Source organism: Simochromis diagramma, unplaced genomic scaffold (genome assembly GCF_900408965.1).
Source record: "Simochromis diagramma unplaced genomic scaffold, fSimDia1.1 OVJJ01000602.1, whole genome shotgun sequence".
Classification (NCBI taxonomy): Eukaryota; Metazoa; Chordata; class Actinopteri; order Cichliformes; family Cichlidae; genus Simochromis; species Simochromis diagramma.
Genome location: NW_024387040.1, coordinates 2871398 through 2891776, shown reverse-complemented (window position 1 = coordinate 2891776; position 20379 = coordinate 2871398). Strand labels below are relative to the sequence as shown.

General features: G+C 42.1%; 2 protein-coding genes across 5 annotated transcripts in view; one reads left to right on the top strand and one right to left on the bottom strand.

The window, feature by feature from the left end:
- Nucleotides 1-1735: 1735 nt before the first annotated feature.
- Nucleotides 1736-11805, bottom strand: pcyt1ba (phosphate cytidylyltransferase 1, choline, beta a). Of its 2 annotated transcripts, none has more exons than XM_040044403.1 (8): nucleotides 11187-11805; nucleotides 5946-6045; nucleotides 4475-4591; nucleotides 4219-4370; nucleotides 3280-3358; nucleotides 3048-3190; nucleotides 2582-2770; nucleotides 1736-2262 (listed from the first exon to the last, which is right to left on the bottom strand). In XM_040044403.1, exons 1-8 carry the CDS (start codon nucleotides 11265-11267, stop codon nucleotides 2038-2040), a joined length of 1086 nt encoding a protein of 361 aa, XP_039900337.1. In that variant the 5' UTR covers nucleotides 11268-11805; the 3' UTR covers nucleotides 1736-2037. The 2 variants fall into 2 exon arrangements, with proteins under 2 accessions (XP_039900337.1, XP_039900338.1); XM_040044404.1 differs by lacking the exon at nucleotides 11187-11805 and adding an exon at nucleotides 9959-11176.
- Nucleotides 11806-12350: 545 nt separating this feature from the next.
- pola1 (polymerase (DNA directed), alpha 1) overlaps nucleotides 12351-20379 on the top strand; it is a 57540-nt gene continuing 49511 nt past the window's right edge. The window contains exons 1-21 of one of the 3 annotated variants that reach the window (XM_040043970.1): nucleotides 12351-12527; nucleotides 12983-13104; nucleotides 13360-13456; nucleotides 13560-13637; nucleotides 13719-13834; nucleotides 14024-14086; nucleotides 14353-14454; nucleotides 14562-14730; nucleotides 14825-14993; nucleotides 15760-15932; nucleotides 16050-16162; nucleotides 16394-16507; nucleotides 16582-16656; nucleotides 16758-16896; nucleotides 17012-17166; nucleotides 17279-17363; nucleotides 17535-17596; nucleotides 18363-18452; nucleotides 18554-18670; nucleotides 18776-18951; nucleotides 19120-19249. In XM_040043970.1, coding sequence (XP_039899904.1) covers nucleotides 12479-12527; nucleotides 12983-13104; nucleotides 13360-13456; nucleotides 13560-13637; nucleotides 13719-13834; nucleotides 14024-14086; nucleotides 14353-14454; nucleotides 14562-14730; nucleotides 14825-14993; nucleotides 15760-15932; nucleotides 16050-16162; nucleotides 16394-16507; nucleotides 16582-16656; nucleotides 16758-16896; nucleotides 17012-17166; nucleotides 17279-17363; nucleotides 17535-17596; nucleotides 18363-18452; nucleotides 18554-18670; nucleotides 18776-18951; nucleotides 19120-19249 — 2394 coding nt within the window. In that variant the 5' untranslated portion in view covers nucleotides 12351-12478. Of the gene's footprint in view, nucleotides 12528-12982; nucleotides 13105-13359; nucleotides 13457-13559; nucleotides 13638-13718; nucleotides 13835-14023; nucleotides 14087-14352; nucleotides 14455-14558; nucleotides 14731-14824; nucleotides 14994-15759; nucleotides 15933-16049; nucleotides 16163-16393; nucleotides 16508-16581; nucleotides 16657-16757; nucleotides 16897-17011; nucleotides 17167-17278; nucleotides 17364-17534; nucleotides 17597-18362; nucleotides 18453-18553; nucleotides 18671-18775; nucleotides 18952-19119; nucleotides 19250-20379 lie in introns of all 3 variants that reach the window. The other 2 variants (XM_040043971.1, XM_040043969.1) reach the window with 2 other exon arrangements.

Sequence of the window (20379 nt, the reverse complement as noted above, 5' to 3'; positions counted from 1 at the left end):
AGCTGTGTTTGGTTTTCTCTGCTTATTATGGGAAAAATCCAGAGGTCTTGTGGTTTGTTCAAATGCAGCTTTGCAAGCCTGAGCTGTGCGGTGTTCTTTATATAGAGAAAACCCCTCCAGACCTAGAAAACTGCTGAAACCTCTGCTTTCACACTTACTTATCCTTCTAATTGTTGTGGAAGGTGGAAATAATGATACAGTCTAATAGGTCGTATCTTGTTTCACATACGTAATTTTTTAAAACAGCTAAGGATTGGATTATTTTTATGTCCTGATATTTGAAAAAGTAGAAGTGAAAGACTCCATACCTTCTTTTTCACATGACCACTACCTACACCAGTTTCCATATATGTGTGCTATTGGGGTTTTATATTGTTTTTAATATCAAACTAAAGTGTAACAGTGTAGGAAATACCACACAGACCGTCACTGGAGTTTAACAGTGTTCTTTGCACATTTCCCAGTACTTCAACTCTTTATTTGCACAAAGTTGAGTCAGCTATTGAACTAAAGTCACCCCCCCCCCCCACCCCCCACCCCCGTCTCTATTGACCTTTAACTTTTTAGCGTCAATTAAAAAGTCTAAAAGTCTGCTTCATATTCTGTTATACATTTTTTTTCTTTTATTCACATTTTGATTCATTTGAACATTAAAATGAATAATAAAAAAAAGACACACATTCCCAAATTTTGTTCATATAGTGCAGATTAACATGTAGTGCGTACAGGACATTAAGATCTCTACGTTGCATTATAGGGTACTTACTGTGTTGTTGGGGTGGAAGAGAGGTCTGCTCAGATGTGAGCAACGTACATTTCTAATCATCGCAGCGAGAACAGCGCTATGTTCAAGCCTGACGATTCACCCGCTGAGCTTTAATATTTTTGAGATATTTCAAGTATCGTCAGAGTTTGTCAGGTTTTTGTGGACGGCTGACATCAGATCCCAAAGAGCCAAAGAAATCTCTGCTAAACATGAAAAACGACTTAAAAAATGACATGGCTTTTTTTTTTAATGGTGAAAATCCACAAGTGCTTCCTTTAACAGGTGAGACGCAACCTTTTATATGGCTAGATGTGAGAGTGATAACATTACCTCTTTGTGGAGTCTAAAAAATGCAATTTACATTCAAGAGGTTAATAAACAAAGGCTCTATTTTTTCTATTTCATCAAACTATTTGTTGCATGAAGCCTCAAGGATTGGATTTTGTGTCTCTTTTACAATCATCAAAAAAAAACCCAAAAATGTGATCTTTAAAAGTTGTGTTTATGTCTTTTTTTCTGTATCTTGATGGGTTTTGCTTAGGATTTTTTGCACATACGTTCTTCTTCTGGGCTCCTGCAGAGAATTTCATATGAATATCTTAGAAGTAACTTGTGATTAGTGAATTTCAATGTGATCGTTTTTGTGAACACGGTCTAAAACAGCAAAGGCCGTGCATTATCCAAGCATCGCCTCAGCTACTCTAGGGTTCGCAGGGGTCTGTCGTTTAAATTCTGTTTAACTAGCACAAAATTACACAAAATGAATGAAACCAGTTTCAGTGTAGACGATATGTAGAACTGAATGTAAGACGAGGTGTTTCTGTAAGTCTGTGCCTACTCACGCATAGCTATCACACCGGTTACAAGAAAACTAGGCATCTTGAAGAGAAAATGATAATCTCACATAATAAGACAAAAAAACAAAACTGATGATATTATAAGCAAGCTGTTTGACAGTCTCTATCAGTGCTGGACAGTCAAAGATGCTGCACGGGATTTCTGTCCTTACAAAATCTGACACTGTGTCCTCATCTTCTTCCTTCCTCTTCCTCCTGTCTGCTTGGTTGCCCAGAAACAACAGAGACAGTGATGGCTTCTTAGCTCTGCAGCTCAGATTCCCCATGATCACCGTCTGCATTGCATATTTGCAACATCCTTGAGGGTAACTGTTTTTCAGTTTGTCAGCCAGTGTTTGGAGGAGTGTGTGCATGTGTTTGTGAGTGAGGTGTGCTTGCGTGTGAGTGTGCGCGTGCGCGGGTTGGTGTGACCGTCTACTTCTCGTCTTCATCCCCTTCGCTCATGCTGCTTATAGAGGCAGACGCTCCTTTTGGGGAGGTGGGGGGCGAGGGCCGCGCGTTGTGCCAGCGGGCGGGGGGAGACGGGGGAGAGGGTGAGCGCAGGGGGGAAAGTTCGCGGGGAGGGCTATTGCTGGGCGACTCTCTGGGAGACAGAGCGTAGGAGAGCATTCGACCACTGCGCTCCTGAAACACTTGTTTCTGCACAGAGAGGGGAAAGAAGATTGAAATGTTAGGAAATCAGATCACGTGAGAAAACTGAATGTGACGGGGCGCGCTCTGTGGCGCTGCTGCGGGGAGGCTGACACACCAGAGCTGCATCGGCTCATCACGCCTCCCCTGCAGCGGCGCCACAGACTGGGCCCAACCACACTGGACTTGTTATCACATCAAAGTACAAGCGACAGGGAATAAAACTTGAAAATGTGTCAAAGACATTCCAGTGACCAAACGATATTAAGTATTTTAAAGTTTTTTCTATATTTAGTAAGCGTTGACATTGCATTGCATAGTTACTTACCCATGTCCCATCAGGTCCAAATAATTCTAGGAAGTTTCCGATGAATTCTCTGGATTTTTCTTCCCATTTCTGAATGAGGTCGTGACTCTTCTCCTCCACGCGGTAAACAAAATGCTTGCTCTTTTCCTCAACTGTGCGAACTTTCTCCTTCATCCGATCCACTTGGTTCTGTAGCCGGTACTTCTTCTCCTGAAGGCACAAAATATTGCGGATAATTGCCACGTTTTTGGAGAACCAGAACCTAAATCAAAAATTGTGAATGTTGTAAATAGGAAGCATATGTCTGAGGTCAGTTTTCAACACCGCAGCTTTGTAGTCACATCACAAATTAAGCTCCATACAACTGTGATGCACAATATCCAAAGACCTGTTACTTTCTCAAAAGAAGAAAATCAGCTTTTTTTCACGTTAATCTGTGCTAAGCTGATGTTTAGAAATACAACACAGTGCAGTAAAATGTTCTCACATTGATGTAGCTGACATTAAGCTCCTTGGCCGTGTAGCCACGTTGAAGGTTGCGTCGGGCGTAGACGTCATAGTCTCTGACAATTCTCGTAATCAGGTCAGAGGTGGAGATTCCTTCTGTGCGTTGCGTGGGTACAAACATCCCTAATATACACACACACACACACACAGCAGGTATGTTTTATGGTGGAAAACACAGTTATTTTATGTCCTTTTAATCATCAGACACTGACCTGCCTCCTTGATGTGTTTGTAAACGTCCTCACTTCCTGCTGAGGAGTATGGAATATCATCATGAGCCACAAAATCGATCTGAGGAACAATCAAAGGACACGCACTGTTGGCACACACAAAAGTGAACATGCAGCAGAGGTCTTTCAAGGGCAAAATATGCATGCTTAAAGTTAGACATGGCATGGTCATGAACACATCATTGCACACAGAACTTTGGGGTGATAGTCACAAGCGTCTCATCATTAGAGGTCTCCTAAATAGTAAAGAAAATTTCCTTACTCACAGCATAGCATCCTCCTCAAATACTTTACTCACTAGCTACAGGTATTAGGTCACAGGTGACAGGTTTGTGTGAGTGAATGTGTGCAATACATATAGTAAATTTACTAATACTTCTACTCGAAGCACTCGAGCTTCATTCACCCGTTTACACACATTCACATAGCGCGTTTATTCTCTTCCTCTAAGCGTTTCATTGGTACACTCTGACAGATGCACTGAGGGGGAGTTGGGGTTCAGTATTTGGCCCCAGGGAGACACTGGGGATCAAACTACTGATCCTCTGATAAGTGAATGACCAGCTCTACCTGTATATCAAAGCACAGCAGCATTAAAGGAGCTAAACTACATTAGACTAGGTTAGATTTGAGTGAAATATAATTGAATTTAATAGCAAAACTAAGCTAAAATAAACTTAATTGCTAACACTGCCTGCACCATTGACTGAATGTGAGCAGGTACGTTTCTTTCAGGTAACTTCACCCTGAAACCACAAACTTTAAAGCCCAAGGAACTGTCAAGATCCTAATTTTGAGCAACAAGTGTCTCAAAACTTAGCCGATTAGTGAACAAAATATTTCATCCACTTTAAAGCTTATATAGTTCAAACCCCCGCCTCCCACACACACACACACACACACACACACACACACACACACCTTGTGTTTCTCAAGGAACTCAGGCGTGAGAGTCCAGGGTGCATCTCTCAAGACCTCATCGACATAGCGGCAGTGTCTCAGCGCCTCGTAACGTTCGTGCTCCGTCATGACCGTGAAGCCCTTGTACTTGTGGGTCAGTTCATCACTGCACACTGTTTCAAGAGCACAGCAGCGACATACATAAAACCCGCGTGAGGTGTGGTGATTAAATAACAAATCTGGACAGGTGAAACCGTACCAGTGTGGTCTGTCTTACCTCCTACTATGAGGTAGGTGTTTGGAAAGAGATTCTTGGCCTGCATGAGAGCACGAGCGTGTCCAGAGTGGAATAGGTCAAAGATGCCATCTGCGTAGACTCTGACTGGCCGGTCCACTGAAAATACAGAAACACAAAAACAGTACAACATCACGGGAACAGGTAAGCACAAATAAGTGAAGTGTGCTGTTAGAGTAACAGTGGATATAGCCTCGAGTCAAACACAGAAACAGAGAATAAGCAGGCTGCAAAGTACTTTTGCACAGCTTCATCTGGAGCCACAGAGGCTCATTTAAACATTTTTAAATGTTTTCGAGCATGATCAAATTGGCAGTGCTTTTGGAGTCAAAGGATTTTTTTCCTCTTTATCGTTTTCTGACTGTTTTTCACCAGCTTTGGATTCGACTAGGGTCAGCATCACTGCTGGTAGCATGAGCCAACACCTGGACCCAACAGCGGTTGCACAGGTTGTCCAACTCCTCCAGGATTGTACATCAGTGGGTGCTATTGTCAGAAGGTTTGGTGTCTCCCAGCACGGCCTCAATAGCACGCAGGAGATACCAGGAGACAGACAGTTATTCTAGAAGAGCTGGACAGGGCTCGGTATCTGCTCCTTAGTGCAGGAGGAACAGGATGAGCACTGACCCAAAGAAATGACCTCCAGCAGGCCACTGGTGTGAGTACAAGCTACTGAGTACCATAGTGAGTTGGTGCAATTAAACTTCAGCAAAATTGACTAGCCTCCTGCTTCCATTCCTAAACCATTACACAGTCCACGTCAGTGTAGATATCCAGCATGATTTTTTTCTAATGTGTTTTCAAAGCGTTACAATAATTTGTTTGAGCAGTTTATAGCCATACCTTTTTAAATAACATGCTAACAGACAGAAAGACAAAGACGAAAGAAAGAAAGAAAGAGACTCTTTTGTGGAAGTAGTGAGTGTAGTTGAACTGCCAGCAAGTTACTGCAATATGTAGTTAAACCCCTACATTAATTACAAGTTCAGTCGTCCCCAGCAGTGGTGGTGACATGAAAAGGACCAGTAATGACTTGCCCATTTCAGTCCAATTATCTTGTAAAAACACATGCTCTTATCTCACATACTGTAATTAATGTAGCAGTGCAAGTACAAGAATACATGGGAAGTGGCAGGTGTAAAAATGGCAACAGCAGACAACAACACATTTAGTGGAAGGAGTTAGCACAGAATTAGTGGTGGTAATGACATCAGGGGTAAGAGTGTAGTAGCTGCTCTGAGAGTTCATAGTACAAACACTTGGAACAGAACCATTAGTTGCAAGAGCAATAGGAGCTGTAGCAGTGGTGGTAGTAGTAGTAGTAGAAAAAGAAGTGATTGTGATAGAGTAGTGCAGTAGGAGATGTTGCAGAGGAATGCTGTAAATGGAAAACATCAAAGCTGGGAGAAGACTGTGCGCAAGACAGGAGGATACCAAACAGCAGGAGGTCTACCTGGGGTGCCTTTGCAGGCCTGAGCAATGGTGAGCTTCTCATGAGGTGCGCGACAGTCACAGCTGGTCTCATTGGCAAAGATGGCAGGCTCCGTGAGAGTCTGGGACAGAGAGTGACCAGGTTAAACACAGAATGAACGAGGGAGACTGATGATAGTTACTTCAGCGTCCAAAAGCATTGCAGAGAAACACACTCATCTATCACTTCAGCTATGCACAGCATGCCTCCTTTTTCACGCCCTTCCCCACTTACTGTAACCTCCATTAAGTTATTGATCATAGCTGATGTCTGCGCTCTATTGGGACAGCAGCGCATGAAACAGACAGCGCTGCACTCAGTGTTATCGATCAGTCAGTGTGTGCGGGCAGACATTTACCTTTTCGCAAACCTGTGTGTGCATTGACATGACGGCACAGATAGATAAAGAGTAGAGCTACTGATTCAAAAACCTCCCAAGAAAAATGCAAAACAAGAAGAGCACTTGTGCAGCAAACTCAACAAGGTGAGGAGAGTTATCACTGGGAAAGAAAGCACAGGTGAGATATGGGTGCCTGTTAGCGTGTGTCAAAGCTACATCAAGGTTAAAGTGTTGCAGCACGCCTGAAAATGTGTCTTTTCGTGCCATCTGTTAACTGCAGGAGAAACGCTGAATCTCATTCACACAGATAAAAGGGACCTGGAGTCAGCACAGAACAGAAAGCCGTGGGAGTGTGAGAGGAGGAAGAAAGGATGGAGACAGATTCAGCCTCTCTGGAATAAACAGGCACCTGACGTCAACATGTATCCTCCAGGAGCAGCAACCGGTCTGGCATGGAGACAAACCAGTAAACGTGACACAGAGAAGGTGAGTCGGAGGGGGTTTTAAAAAGGTAAATAGATTAAAAAGAAAAACGAAAACACAGAGCTAGAGGGCAGATTTTATTTGCATATATGTATGCATCAGTAGTCCATTATAATGAAGGGAAAAATTATGCCAAATATTTTATATTGACCTTAAAACAGTACCTCACTGCCATAAATCAAAAAAGAAACATGCCGCTATTGTTTACTGAATTTTTATTACCAACCTCGAATTTGAGTAACAAATCAAGACCCACCTCGGTATCCTTATGAACCTTTCTCACTATACCCTTTAACAGACAGCTTATAAACTCTTGTGCCACTTAATGCATTGGTCAAAATTTCCAGTTAGGTATCTCAAAACTTTGATTACTTAGAAGTCAGTAAGTTGACATTTTGAGACACCTGACTCAAAATGTCAACATTTATCCCTGCTGACTGATAGTGACCAGAAAGGTGGAACCAAAACCAGAATGCAGGAGAGAGTTCATGAACTGCAAAAGCAAGCTTTAGTGGCAGCTATCCAAGTTCAAAACACAAGAAACTAAAATAAGCAAACAGATGATGTGATAAAAGATGAAAGAAAGACAGAAGACTGACAAATAATGAGAAACGGGGGGAGAGGCACACAGGGGAACACAGTCAGCAACAGGTAAAAATCATTAGGGAAGGCAGACAGGAAGCAAAACAAAAGAAAACAATCTTCAAAGTAAAAGCCGGTAATGATTTAAAGAGGCTGACAGATACCAACAGTAACACTTAGCAATGACAGAGAGAAGGGAGCGGAGAGGGACCAAGGCATAAACACAGAAATGCAACAGAGAGAAGCACAAGAAGAAACACCAGAAATGTGCTAATAAATGTGCTAATAAACCAATAATAGAACCAAAACAACTTCTATTAAAAACTCTAAGACAGGGGTAAGCAACTCCAGGCCTTGAGTGCCGGTGTCCTGCAGGTTTTAGATGTATCCTTGATCCAACACAACTAATTTAATGGCTAAATTACCTCCTCAACATGTCTTGAAGTTCTCCAAAGGCCTGGTAATGAACTAAGCATTTGATTCAGGTGAGTTGCCTACCCCTGCTCTAAGATAATAAAATAAAACAGCTACACACTTAACACCACCACAATATCCTAGAATTATAAAAGAAACAAACAGAACCTCAAACTTAAACACATTAAGTAAAGAACTCAAAACAAGCATCGAAGGCAAACAGTAGGGCCCGTGACAGTTAGATCCTGACTGAGCCTGTCTCAGTATTGGAGGTAAGTAAGTAATTTTGCCACCTTTGTGCCACATGAATGCATGCTTGTACTTCTCTAACTTTGGAAATGCACATGGTTGGATCATAGATGAATATTTGTTTTCCCAAAAAGGAGTTCAAATTGCACATGTATAAGCTGCACAGTATAGCCTGCCTATGTGCAACAGCTGTGCTTTGTGGTCATTTCTTTTGTCCTGTCTTCCTCCCCTCACCACCAACCGGCCCCTCCCTGTGCGTGGTTCTGCCAGGGGTTTCTTCCTGTTAAATATAAGTTTTTCCTTCCCACTGCCACCAAGTGCTTCCTCATATAGAGGGTCATCTGATTGTTGGGTTTTCTCTGTATTATTGTAGGCTCTTTACATTACAATATAAAGCATCTTGAGGCTTTGTGATTTGGTGCTATACAAATAAAACTGAGCTGAATTGAATTTCTGTATTATGTGAGCTTCATCAAATGATTACATTGAGTTTAAGGAAAGAAGGGAAGGTTTCCAATACATACTGTGTCAACAAAAACTAAAGTTTTCCTTGGACATTTTGGCACAATATGAATGATTTTATGCAGATAATACATTAAATCACACTGTGGACTAGCCCCTCAAAGTACTTTTTCCATCCTTTATCATCCCTTCACTCATAAGTACCTTTCCATCTCTATCCTTGAGCTTCCTAACCTGCTGCACATCCTTTCCAGCTTGATCTCTCTGCTTAGCCAATCAATACAAGTCATTTTCCTTCCTTAGTGTCCAGCCTCATATAGAACTCACTACAAGCCTTTTCCTTTGCCTCTTCTATTTTCTACACATAGCCTCCCAGTAGTCCAGCCTACTGTCTTCATCAATCTGACAATCTAACTTTTGCTTTGCTAACCTCTTCCTTTAAATGCTGTCCTATACTTCCTCATTCCACTGCACTTACAGACAACACTACAGCCAGGAGGTGTTGGTTAAAAGTGTTTATTAGAGCTTAAAAGTGAATACATGCATAACTCCTAATATGCACTATGATCCAGAAAGCATTAAGTTTAAAAGGTTTATCACAATGTGCTCTTTCTGTACTAGATTGCAATTTTTTTTTAAGATAAAGCAAAAGAGGACCAACCTGCATGCACAATCTTACCCTAATGAACATTTTGCTGTTTGTCATGTTAAACAATCCTACCTGTCATAAACTGACCCACCAATTTCCAATTCAAGGACATTAGAGTTAAATCAGGGCTGCAACAGAACTGGAGGAGCAACCTCATCACCTGTGATTCACCTATGGCCCAGGAAGAACAGAGCTCCACCATCTGAACACAGCAGATGGTAAAGACTGAAAACCAAGTGACCAGAGGTACAGGCACCTGACCTATCAGAGCAGGCGCTCAGTAATGCCCACTCTGGCACAAGCAAAGAACATCTGGCATAAGAAGGATTAAGGCTTGGGGGAAAGAGAGAGCCACGGGGACATGGGACATGAGACTAACAATGAGATTGGCTCTCAAGAAGAAAAAAATGGCTTGATGGAGTGGAGACAGAGGTGAGGAAAAGGCAAAATGGAGAGTTTTTAGAGTTTTTAGGAGCATTAAAGCCAGAAATCACACCAGGGTGAGCAATCATCAAAAAGATAGAAGAGATAAGAAAGAGTATCCTAACATAGGAGGCTCTGTAATCCTCGCTGCAGCATTTTCGCCCTCAGCAGGACGTTCATGCTATGTTGGCTACCGTACGGACCCCTTCCCTCCTTTGGCAACACACTCAGAAACACCCACACACACACTGTCCACTCAGCACTCTAAGCATATCCCACAGCCACATGCTGAGGGGATCTGTTTCATAACAGGACCCTTTGTCTCCCTCTCTGTCACACACACTCTGTGCGCAATGGAAGACGAGAAAACGCACACAGGCGCGGATGCCCTACCGTTCGGGGATGAGGGCAGGTGTGTTCAAGCTCCTCCATTATTCCCAAAGACTCATGGGATGCAGCTGTGGTCCCTCTGATATGTGACTCAGCATCAGTGAAACGATGCCTCTCCTCACCACTCTGTCTCCTTCCTCTGTTCCCCCGCCCACTCTCCGCTCTGCCTCTCTGTCTGTCCTCTCCTCCTCATCTGATCCTCTCTGCTGCAGAGACGCAGACTCATGGCAGAGGCCTCACTCTGACTATTTTTTGGAATAAAAAAATCTGACTTCCGCGTTTTAATAGCAATTTAAAAAGCACCAAGCGCCGTCTGTTAAATCACAGTTATATTCCCGTTAGTCTTGCGCCATATTAAAGCTTTAACATAAAACACTTTTCCGAGTTAAAAGGCTTTTAACCCTGTCTGCTCAGGGGTGCCCCTTTAGGGTATACGGGGAAACACCAGAGCACTCTTCTTTTGATTGCTTGACTCTATGTTGAAATCCTCACATGGGAAAACATATTTGGCACGACCTGTCTGTTTATTACTGTGTACTAACAAATGAGCACAGATTCAACCCAAAACAGTGAAGAGATGAATTAAGAGATCACACTGGCATCTTTTCACGAGCCGCGAGTGAATCTGTGTCTGCGTAAACGATCTCTGCGCGCTGAGGAGCTTTCTCCATGGCGACGGAAAAGAGGAGAGAGAGCTCCATGAGGTAGCCAATGAGAGAGGACCGCCAGTATACCCGGTGAGGATTGGTTGAGCAGGCCATAGCACCATCAGTGAAAAATGGCACTGAGTGGCACCGTTATCCGCCAAACGCTGATTTAAATAGATGTATGTGGGTTTTCACGTGTCTAGTGTATGTGCACACACACGCAAATCTCACACGCTTTGTGTGAGATTTGTAAACAAACACGATTGTGGAAAAGAAGAAGCTAAAAAAAACTGTGCTGACTAGTTTAGTATCCCTCATTGCATAACTTAAGGTAGACCAAGCACCTATAAAGTACAGCAGTGCATTTGACTGTAATATGATCGTCGTATTTTAATATTTGGAGCATTTTCTTTAGGGTTAGATTCCGACCACTCACAAAAGTTTACCCTCCAAGCTAACGGGCAAAACTTACCCCCGCGAATCCTCACCAAAAAGAAGAAGAAGAAAAAGTCAACAAATGGAATAGGCATATAAACTGCGCATAAAGGAACAATTATTTTAATGTCTATATAGGGATGTCTTACCTTTAGAGATCCTCTTCTGCGACAAAAAGGCGCGACAGGTGCGCAAGAGGAATGCGCTCTGACGCGTCGTTGTTTCACCATGGCGGAACAAACAAAATATCACAATCAGACTCACTTTTTCTCTGCTTTGCTCTTTATAAAGTGAGTGAGCTGCGCAGCGGCAAAAGTGCAGCAGAGCAACAGCAAGCTGTTTGTCTACTCTGACCAAAGGACGCATCAGCTGCTCAGCGCTGATGAGCAGCGACAACTGTGGGCCATAGTCGATATAGCAGAGCTTACGGTAGACTTCCTCAGATTTGTACCTCAGCAAACGGCCTAATTCATGCAATCTGCAACTTCTTACCCTAATGAGAACAAGTGGAAAAAGCGTAATGTTGTAAAGACAAAAATAAGATGAATACTACAAAGAGCGTTTCTATAACCTGGAGTGTACTGTGCAGTCCTCCGGAACTTGGCGGAGTAATCACTGTCTTTTAATGTATAGAAAGCCAAAATAAGCTGTGTGAATGAAGGACAAAACACGCTTTGTGTTCTCATTATTGGACGCACTGTGTCTCTGTGGCCCCAATCTGGGACAGGAATCTATTGTCCTCTCCATGGACCGGTTTGGTTGCTGTGGAAACCAGCTTCACTGGGGTAGCCAGGCTTTGAAAAACAGGGCAAAAATAATGGCCCCAGTTCTAAAAATCCCCGGATTTATAGAATGGTTTAAAAGTTTTTTGTTTTGTAAATGTATATTGTTCTTGTTTTGTTTCTTTTAGTCAAATTGCGATGCAATTTTATTAAATAAAAAGAAATAAAAAGTCACTATAAACTCGTTTGAACCTCATACAATATGTATGCTAATATCATATAAATTGACTTTTTGAGACCACTTTTGACAAATTTTTTGCTCAGAAACTTTCTCTGATTTGCATTTTAAACTTCTTTAAGTTACATAAACTTGGTTTCTGTGTAAATTCTGAAAACGGTCGAAATTGTGAATATATTTTCAGCGCATGCTCTGTTTGCCACATCGCGCGTGACCTCAGTAATCACACACACACTTACCTGCCAGATAAATGTAATCAGGTAAAAAGGGGAGAAGATAGGGTGCAGCCCATAGGGATTGTACAACACTGCCACCTTGCGGACAGAGGTGAGATAGCGTGCCAGTTTATTGGTTGGGCGCTCTGTCGTCACTTCCGACATATGACTTTCCCCGGGAAGACGATTTGGCGCGAGCTGTTCTGTTGTTGTGTTGACCTGCCATAACCGTACGAATAAATAAGACAAAACCCCCACTTCTCCCCATGGCTCCAGTGTCAAACCCTGAGAAAGACATGGACGCTCCGGACGGCGGTGAGTTTTGGGCCTCGCACCTCTGTTTTTGTTGACTTTTGGCGACATTGCGGTGGGAAAGCGAAGAAGCTAGCTGACACGTTAGCTAGTTCAGATTATGTTAATACGCCTGCTATCAGGCTTCGCTCATTAACACCCAAAGTTCCCACCGTTGTCTGCTTGCCAGCGTTTTCCACTGTAAAAGGAGTATTATTAAGGTTCAAGCAGGAGGACATGAAGGTAGCTACCAGAACAGCGCTGATGTGAAGGTCTGTTAACTTGCCACTAAAACCTTCTGTGGCGCTTCGAGAACGACAAAAATCTATATAATGACCACCAGTAAGTCTGCAGACGTTTAAATTGAATGGTAAAAGAAACACAGGGGTCAGGTCGATCTGGCAAGTGTGTATTATATGTTTGAAAAAACGAGTCAAACGGTCCTTCCTTATACTGCGTTGTCTTGACCCTCTCCTCAGACGATGGAGCCTGTGGTTTGGCGAAGACTCGCTCCAGACGGGAGAAACGGGAGAAGGTGGGGAGGAAGTCCGCACTGGAACAGCTCAAAAAGGCTAAGATGGGAGAGAAGATCAAGTATGAGGTATGAAAGGCAGCCATATCACTGGTTCCTGCTTTAAGGTGTGTGAAGAATGTGTTAAATTGCATCAAACACCTGTTTTAACTGCGTCACTGTGGCTTAATAAACAAAGCTGGTTAAGTCTCTCCATACTTCCTTTTACAGCATCTGTTTTTCACTCATTAAAATGATTCATGCTTTTCTCTATCCTAGGATGCTGTATGCAGGTGTCATTTCACAGTAGTACACCTGTGTTTTAACCAGTGTTGTGTTTTTCAGGTGAAGGAGTTCAGCAGTGTGTATGAGGAGGTGGACGAGGATGAGTACTCAAAGATGGTACGAGAGAGGCAAGAGGATGACTGGATTATTGATGATGGTTAGTGTCAGTTACCTCAGCCTGCTGTAGGAATATTTATACTGTGCCAACGTCACAATTGTTTTATTACCTCTTCTTTTTTTTCTTTTTCTTTTTTTGCCAGATGGAACAGGATACGTGGAGGATGGACGAGAAATCTTTGACGATGATTTGGATGATGATGTAGTAGAAGACAAAAGGGGTAAACACAAGGAGTTGATTACATTTTCTGGAGTAAGTTGTCCATATCAGGTGCATGAATAGGTTTTGTTTGTTTTATCAGGAAAAGGAGGCGCCAAAGGAGCTGACTCAAGGAAGAATGTGAAGAAATCTGTCGTAGCCAAACCCAACAGCATTAAGAGCCTATTCATGAACAGCAACGTCAAGAGGCCTGCTGAGGTATGTGTTTGTTAGCATCTTTGATTTGCTTCTGTGAAAAATGCCCCGTGCAGTCTACATGTAATGATTTCCGTGCCTGCATGGTGCTTTGGATATTCCAGTCAATGTAAAGCTTAACAACATCCAGCTTTTTTTTTTTTTTTGTCGTTATGCATTTGTCAGATGTTTTTGTACTTTTGTCTCTTACAGAAAGATGTGGATCTGTCCAAAGATGACCTGTTAGGGGATATCTTACAAGACCTGCACTCTGAGGTTGGTAATTCTTCATTTAAACATGTGATAGTAGTCTGTAGTCAAGGCGTTTTCATCTATTAACCACACTTGAGATTACACATACTATTCTAAAACCTGCAATGTTTTATTATGTTTCTTTTCTCACCATTTTTTACTTTTCTCCTGTTTGGGCATGATGACATATTCCCTTCTACGTTTTTTTTTCTTTTAAAGGCCGTAATTTCTTTCTTTTGGTGTCTTAGCCTTTGTTAATGTGGCTTTTAAAATATGCTCCGTCTTTCCAGAAACCAGCTCTTCTGACTCCGCCACCTGTGGTGACTCTAAAGAAAAAGAAATCTGTGGGATCACCCATGAATCCCTTCTCTATCAAACCTCAGTTGCCAAAGGTAACTCGCTCCACCCTCCTAATCAAAGCATATTGATTAGCTCTTTAGACGTGTTTATAAAGTGGCTTACCTGAAATTATAACGAATCATCATCCCTTTGATAGCAGGACTCACCCTCAGCTGCTGGGGTAAAGGCAAAAGTGATTCGAACGGCACCATCACACTCTGCCCCCAGGTCATCAGTCCGCCCTCCTTCGTCCACATCTGCTTCTCCTGTGGCAAAGCAGAAGGTAAAAGTGGAAGAGCTGAATGAAGAAGACAAGAACGAAGAAGAAGGTAATGAAGATGGTTTCTAATCTCTTGCCTTTTTTTTTTTTTTTGCTTTGTGAAAAGTTTATGCACTAACTTTACATTTTAACATGTTCCTCAGTGAATGATGCCATGGCATTTGATGAGATGGACTTTGATGAACCGATGGAGGTTGGCCTTGAGGAGGAGGCACCTGTAGTGAAAGACGATGCGGAGTCTAAACATGAAGTAGCAGTAGTGACTGCAGTCAAAGTTGAGGCCAAAGCTGAACCTCAGGATCCAGTCCTCATGTGAGTTTTTCATGCCTTTAGTCCAGCCTCGTTTTATTTCCCATAGTTGTAGTTCTATGGGTTGTGCTAAAATTGCCGTCTTCCAGTCCCGAGGAAACGAAAACAAGGACAAGGAAAATATAAAATGCATATAGCAAAATTAACCCGGTGCTTATGTGAGTCAATTTAAATGCCATTTAAACAGGTGTTTACTCCTGTGGCATCTGTTCCTCCCGTGTTTTACCTGCACATGCCGGTGTTTCTAAAGGAATTCGAAAAGCTAAATGCGATGGCTGATTATTGCATTGGGCTATTATGAAAATGACTGCAATTCAGTTCACTTCAGTGGTTCACAAATGTATCTGGGTCAAACAGCAGGGCTCCATACATTAAAGAAGAAGACAAAACATGTCACTCTTCTGTGTCACACCTGCAGTCAATCCCCCACAAAACATTGCTGGACTCATTAAGGTCTGAAATGATTGTAGCTTTGAGTGACTCCAGATTAAAAATAAAGATCTAAGCCGTCTTGCTGTGTTGTTAACTTGCAGGAAGTCAAAAATGAATTTCCCAGCAAGTGAGCAGCATTTAAAGTTCTTCACACTTGCTTTTAAAAACGTGGGAGTCTTGTGTTGCCTGCTTATATATTGACTGCGTTGTGCAGTCACTTTGATGATTGCAGGTGCAGTTAGCATGACCCACAGAACTAATTATGTTCTTAAACTGGAATAGTTCACATATGAGCAGATGGGTTTTTAGCAGTTTCTTTGCTGTGTTCCTTGTCAAGGTCCAGCAGAATTGGAAGCTCTTGGGGACAAGAGGAGGAGGGCGGAGGTAACGACGCTCCGGCCGAGGTGCAGGTCGATTCCAGCCAACTTCCTCTGGTGGAGGGCCCAGACGGGGAGCAGGTTTTCCGCTTTTATTGGTTGGATGCTTTCGAAGACCCATACAACCAACCAGGTGGGTCCCATTTTCACCCACCGTGAGGGTAAAATACAACGCGGTTACGTTTACTGTTTTTAAAAAATCATGGGCAGGTTTGTAGAGCTCACCCTGATATGTGAATTTAAATGAAAGGTGTGGTGTACCTGTTTGGAAAAGTGTGGATTGAGTCTGCAAAGTCTCATGTCAGCTGCTGTGTTAGCATCAAGAACATTGAGCGGACCATGTACTTCCTACCTCGCGAATATGTAAGTTTCATCTGTCGAAAAATTAATTTCCTGTGAAAGTAGAAAGCTATGTGATTGTGTTGTTTAACTATGATTGAGTTAAGTAGTATTTTTATTTGTTTTCCACTACACAATATTAGCAATTGAATATATGGAACTATATTTTTTGGAATCTAAAAAGTGAGATGTAAGTTTTATACAGAAATATCTACTGATTAAAAGTCTAATTAGTGTTTGTATTGCATTTAACAGAAGACAAACCCCAGGACCGGGGAGGTGTCCAACACTCCAGTAGGGATGATGGATGTGTACCAAGAGTTCAACGAGCTCTCTGAGAAGTTTAAGATCATGAAGTTCAAGTCCAAGGTCTGATTAGACTGTAAAGTGTGAATGTAGTCATGTTTTTAGCTTGTGTTTGATTTCTTTTTCTTGTCCTACAGAAAGTGGAGAAGAACTATGCGTTTGAAATTCCTGACGTGCCCACTCAGTGCGAGTACCTGGAAGTCAGATATTCTGTGAGCAGACTTGTATATATGCTATTCCCTCATTGTCCTCGCTTTATCCAGCTCTTTATGTTTAGATAAGCTTTAATCCTTTGGGAAATATTGTTTCGCAGGCTGAGTTCCCCTCGCTGCCTTCTGACCTCAAGGGGGCGACCTTTTCCCACATTTTTGGAACCAACACATCCAGTCTGGAGCACTTTCTCCTCAGCAGGAAGATTAAAGGCCCTTGCTGGTTGGATATCAAGTCACCACGTGAGTAGGAGAAGTAGACTTTTACTAAGTTTAACTTTATCTGTTGGAATTTTGCAAAAAAAAATTCAGATGACATGTTAAACTTAGTCTCTAAACTTCACTGTGTCAATGTTAGAGCTAATGAACCAGCCGGTCAGCTGGTGTAAGGTGGAGGCGCTCTCTCTGAGGAGTGATTTAATCACAGTCGTCAAAGATCTCCCACCTCCACCACTCACTGTCATGTCCATCAGTCTCAAGACTGTCCAGAACCCTAAAACTCACCAAAATGAGGTCAGAACACACACGATCAAATATCCTGCCGGATACTGCGATTTTATGCTTTTTGCAAACAGACTGAAATACTAAAGAAGTGAGGACTCAATGCAGTCATTTCCCCCTGCAGATTGTGTCTCTAGCTGCGCTTATACACTATCGCTTCCACATGGATAAAGCTCCTCCTCAGCCTCCGTACCAGACTCATTTCTGCGGTGAGTTTTTTCATGGCATCGCACATGAGAATGTAGTCTTTGTATGCATAGTTGTTTATTGCTGTTTATTTTAACAATCCCCAGCCTTAACCTGTAAAACAAAATGTCAGTTAAGAAGTAAAACCAAAGACTAAATGAGTGGGTGTGTCATTTTATTATTTGTCTTCTCAGTTATCAGTAGACCAGCTGACTGCATCTTTCCTTATGACTTCAACGAGGCTGTGAGAAAGAAGGTGAGCGCGTATCCAGATGTAAACCTCAGCGTGTTTGCACTCATTCATAAACTGCAGCTTTAAACATGCATACTAACGTTTAGTGCACAAATCTGGGATTCATCATCTTCTGGATGTTGTCCGTACTCTGCCTGTAAACTTTAAAACTGACTCAGGTGACACAAACACATTCCTCTCTATTTTTCCTCTGTTAATATACAGTACAGGTCACTTCGGACGAATATTTGCACAACGGGGTGCAACATACTGCTTTTTTGTCCAGCATGTTAACAGTTTTCCTTTTGTTAATCACCATGTTCATTGGACACTTACGGATGTCTTAGTTGATTTTCACAATTCATATTAGCAAGCATTGGAGTTCCTTTTGTTTTTGCTCCATTCATCATACTGGACTTTACTAGAACAAGCTTCACCTTCTGCTGTGCCAGTTATTTGTTTTAATTTTTTATTTTTCTGTCGATGGTCTGTTATCAGTAGCACATCGCTGCTGTTGAGCGCGTTTAGGAAATTTCATTCTGCACAATGCAGGGAACAGCTGTGACTGGCAAACACAAGCGTATCCGTGGTGATTTAGGGAGCGCTTGATTTGCTTTTTGTTTTATTGGTGTAGCACGCATTTCCAGTATCACTCATTGAAGTTTGGGACGCCAAAATAGTGAATGTGATTAAAATTCAGTTAATTTTGCTGCTTTACATGGAACTTGAATAGAAGAAGCAGGGTGCTGTATTTTAGTGAAGACACTGACGGTGTGACTCGCTCTGTTAGAATGGGAAGGTGGAGATCGCTTCTACAGAGAGGACTCTGCTCGGCTTCTTCCTGGCCAAGATGCACAAGATTGACCCTGATGTGCTGGTGGTGAGTAGGAGACGTTGAGATTGTGATAATGATTTTTAATTGGGTTTAAAGTTATTGTTTTGTCTCTGGCTAAAAACACTGTACATGTTTGTTTTCTGTAGGGTCATGACATCTTTGGATTTGACTTGGAAGTTCTTCTCCAGCGCATCAATGTGTGTAAGGTTCCCCATTGGTCAAAAATTGGACGCCTCAGGAGGTCCAATATGCCCAAATTAGGGGTAAGGAAACAAATTTGCTAAGATTTTTTTCTTCGAACGTACTAGAAAGGAGAAAAAAAAAAAGAAGCTTTATGTTCTGTCGTGCTGGTGCTTTTGAATCCGCAGGGTCGTAGTGCCTTTGCAGAGAAGAACGCCACCTGTGGCCGTCTGGTTTGTGACGTGGAGATCTCAGCCAAAGAGCTGATTCGCTGTAAAAGTTATCATCTGACTGAACTCACTGCTCAGGTGCTGAAGACTGAGAGAATCACAGTCCCGCAGGAAGACATTAAAAACCTCTACAGGTAAATACATGTAAAGGGTAATTTCACCAAAAACACAGGATAAGAAGTAAAAGTCATTTCTTTTGTATTATTCATCTATAAAGTTTCTACATGTTATTTCTTCGCTCACAAATCAATGTGGGAAATAATATGTGTACATTAATATATATATATGAATACGTGTGTCAGTGACTCTCCTCACCTCCTGTACCTGCTGGAGTTGACATGGACAGACGCCAAGTTGATCCTCCTGATCATGTGTGAGCTCAACGTGCTGCCACTCGCCCTGCAGATCACCAGTATTGCTGGAAACGTCATGGTAATGCCGACAATGCTGCTCTTTCTTTAACATAATTTAACATGCACAATGATCTTATAGTTTGGCTGAGCCACAAAACTCAAATTGACAGTTGGCAGAATACCAGAGTATTAACAGTCAATTAGTCACATACTTATAATTAACAAATAACTCTCATGCTGTATTAAAAGCCAATAAATAAAAATGTTTTTAAGATAAGATTGACAGCAGGAGCCTGTCTGATGTGTAGGGGTAAATTATTCCACAGCTTAGGCGCTACGACTGCAAATGCTCGATCGCCTCTGTGAACCAGCCTCGACCTCGGTATGGCTAAAAGCAAAAGACCCCTTGATCTAAGAGACCTAAAGGGTGCATAAGGCTGCAAGAGGTCAGACCAATACCTGGGAGCCTTGCCAGGCAGGTCTGGCTATCTCCAGCATATAAGGAGTTACATTAGTCCAACTGGGATGTAATAAAAGCATGAATCGCCCGTTCAAATTTTTTATAAGATAAAAATGATCTCACCTTAGATAACAGCCTCAGTTTGAAGAAAGACCACTGTACAACTGAGCTAATCTGTTTTTCAAAGGTGAAATTGCTGTCAAATATAACCCCAATATTTTTGGCATGCGATTTAATAAAAGGCTAAAGACTGTGCAGGTTAAAATGGGAGGTGCTGGGATTGCCACTCGGTCCAAAAATTATCACTTCGGTTTTGTTCTCATTGAAGTTAAGGAAGTTTGAGGCCAACCGGGATTTAACTTCACCGAGACACTGAAGTAAGGGTTCTAGTAATGCACTCTCTCTCAGCTGATCAAGAAAAGCATAACAAGTCTAAGCCACAATAGCAATATCATCATCTGACATTTTGGTTTTAGGTTCCTCACACAAGTTTCCACACTTATTGTTTATTCCTTGGACTCCATATTTTTAAAAGTGATGCAATTCAGCCAATTTCCAAAAAGATGATTCTGTTCATCTACAGTTTCAGCTGACTGCAGGTTTCTCCAACCTTATAAACAATGCATTTGCATAATGAATGAACCCAGCACCACTGATAGAAGACCTCAAGACTGATCTGTAGAAGTCACTTGGATGAGTGTCGAAGAGTTTCTCCCACTGAAAACACCGTCAAGATAAACAATCAACTT

Coding starts and splice junctions, on each gene's coding strand:
- pcyt1ba (XM_040044403.1), bottom strand. CDS start 11,267: ATGGTGAAACAACGACGCGTCAGAGCGCATTCCTCTTGCGCACCTGTC. Junction 6,046..11,186: donor GCAGAAGAGGATCTCTAAAG/GTAAGACATCCC, acceptor TCTCTGTCCCAG/ACTCTCACGGAGCCTGCCAT. Junction 2,771..3,047: donor TTAATGTCAGCTACATCAAT/GTGAGAACATTT, acceptor TTGTGCCTTCAG/GAGAAGAAGTACCGGCTACA.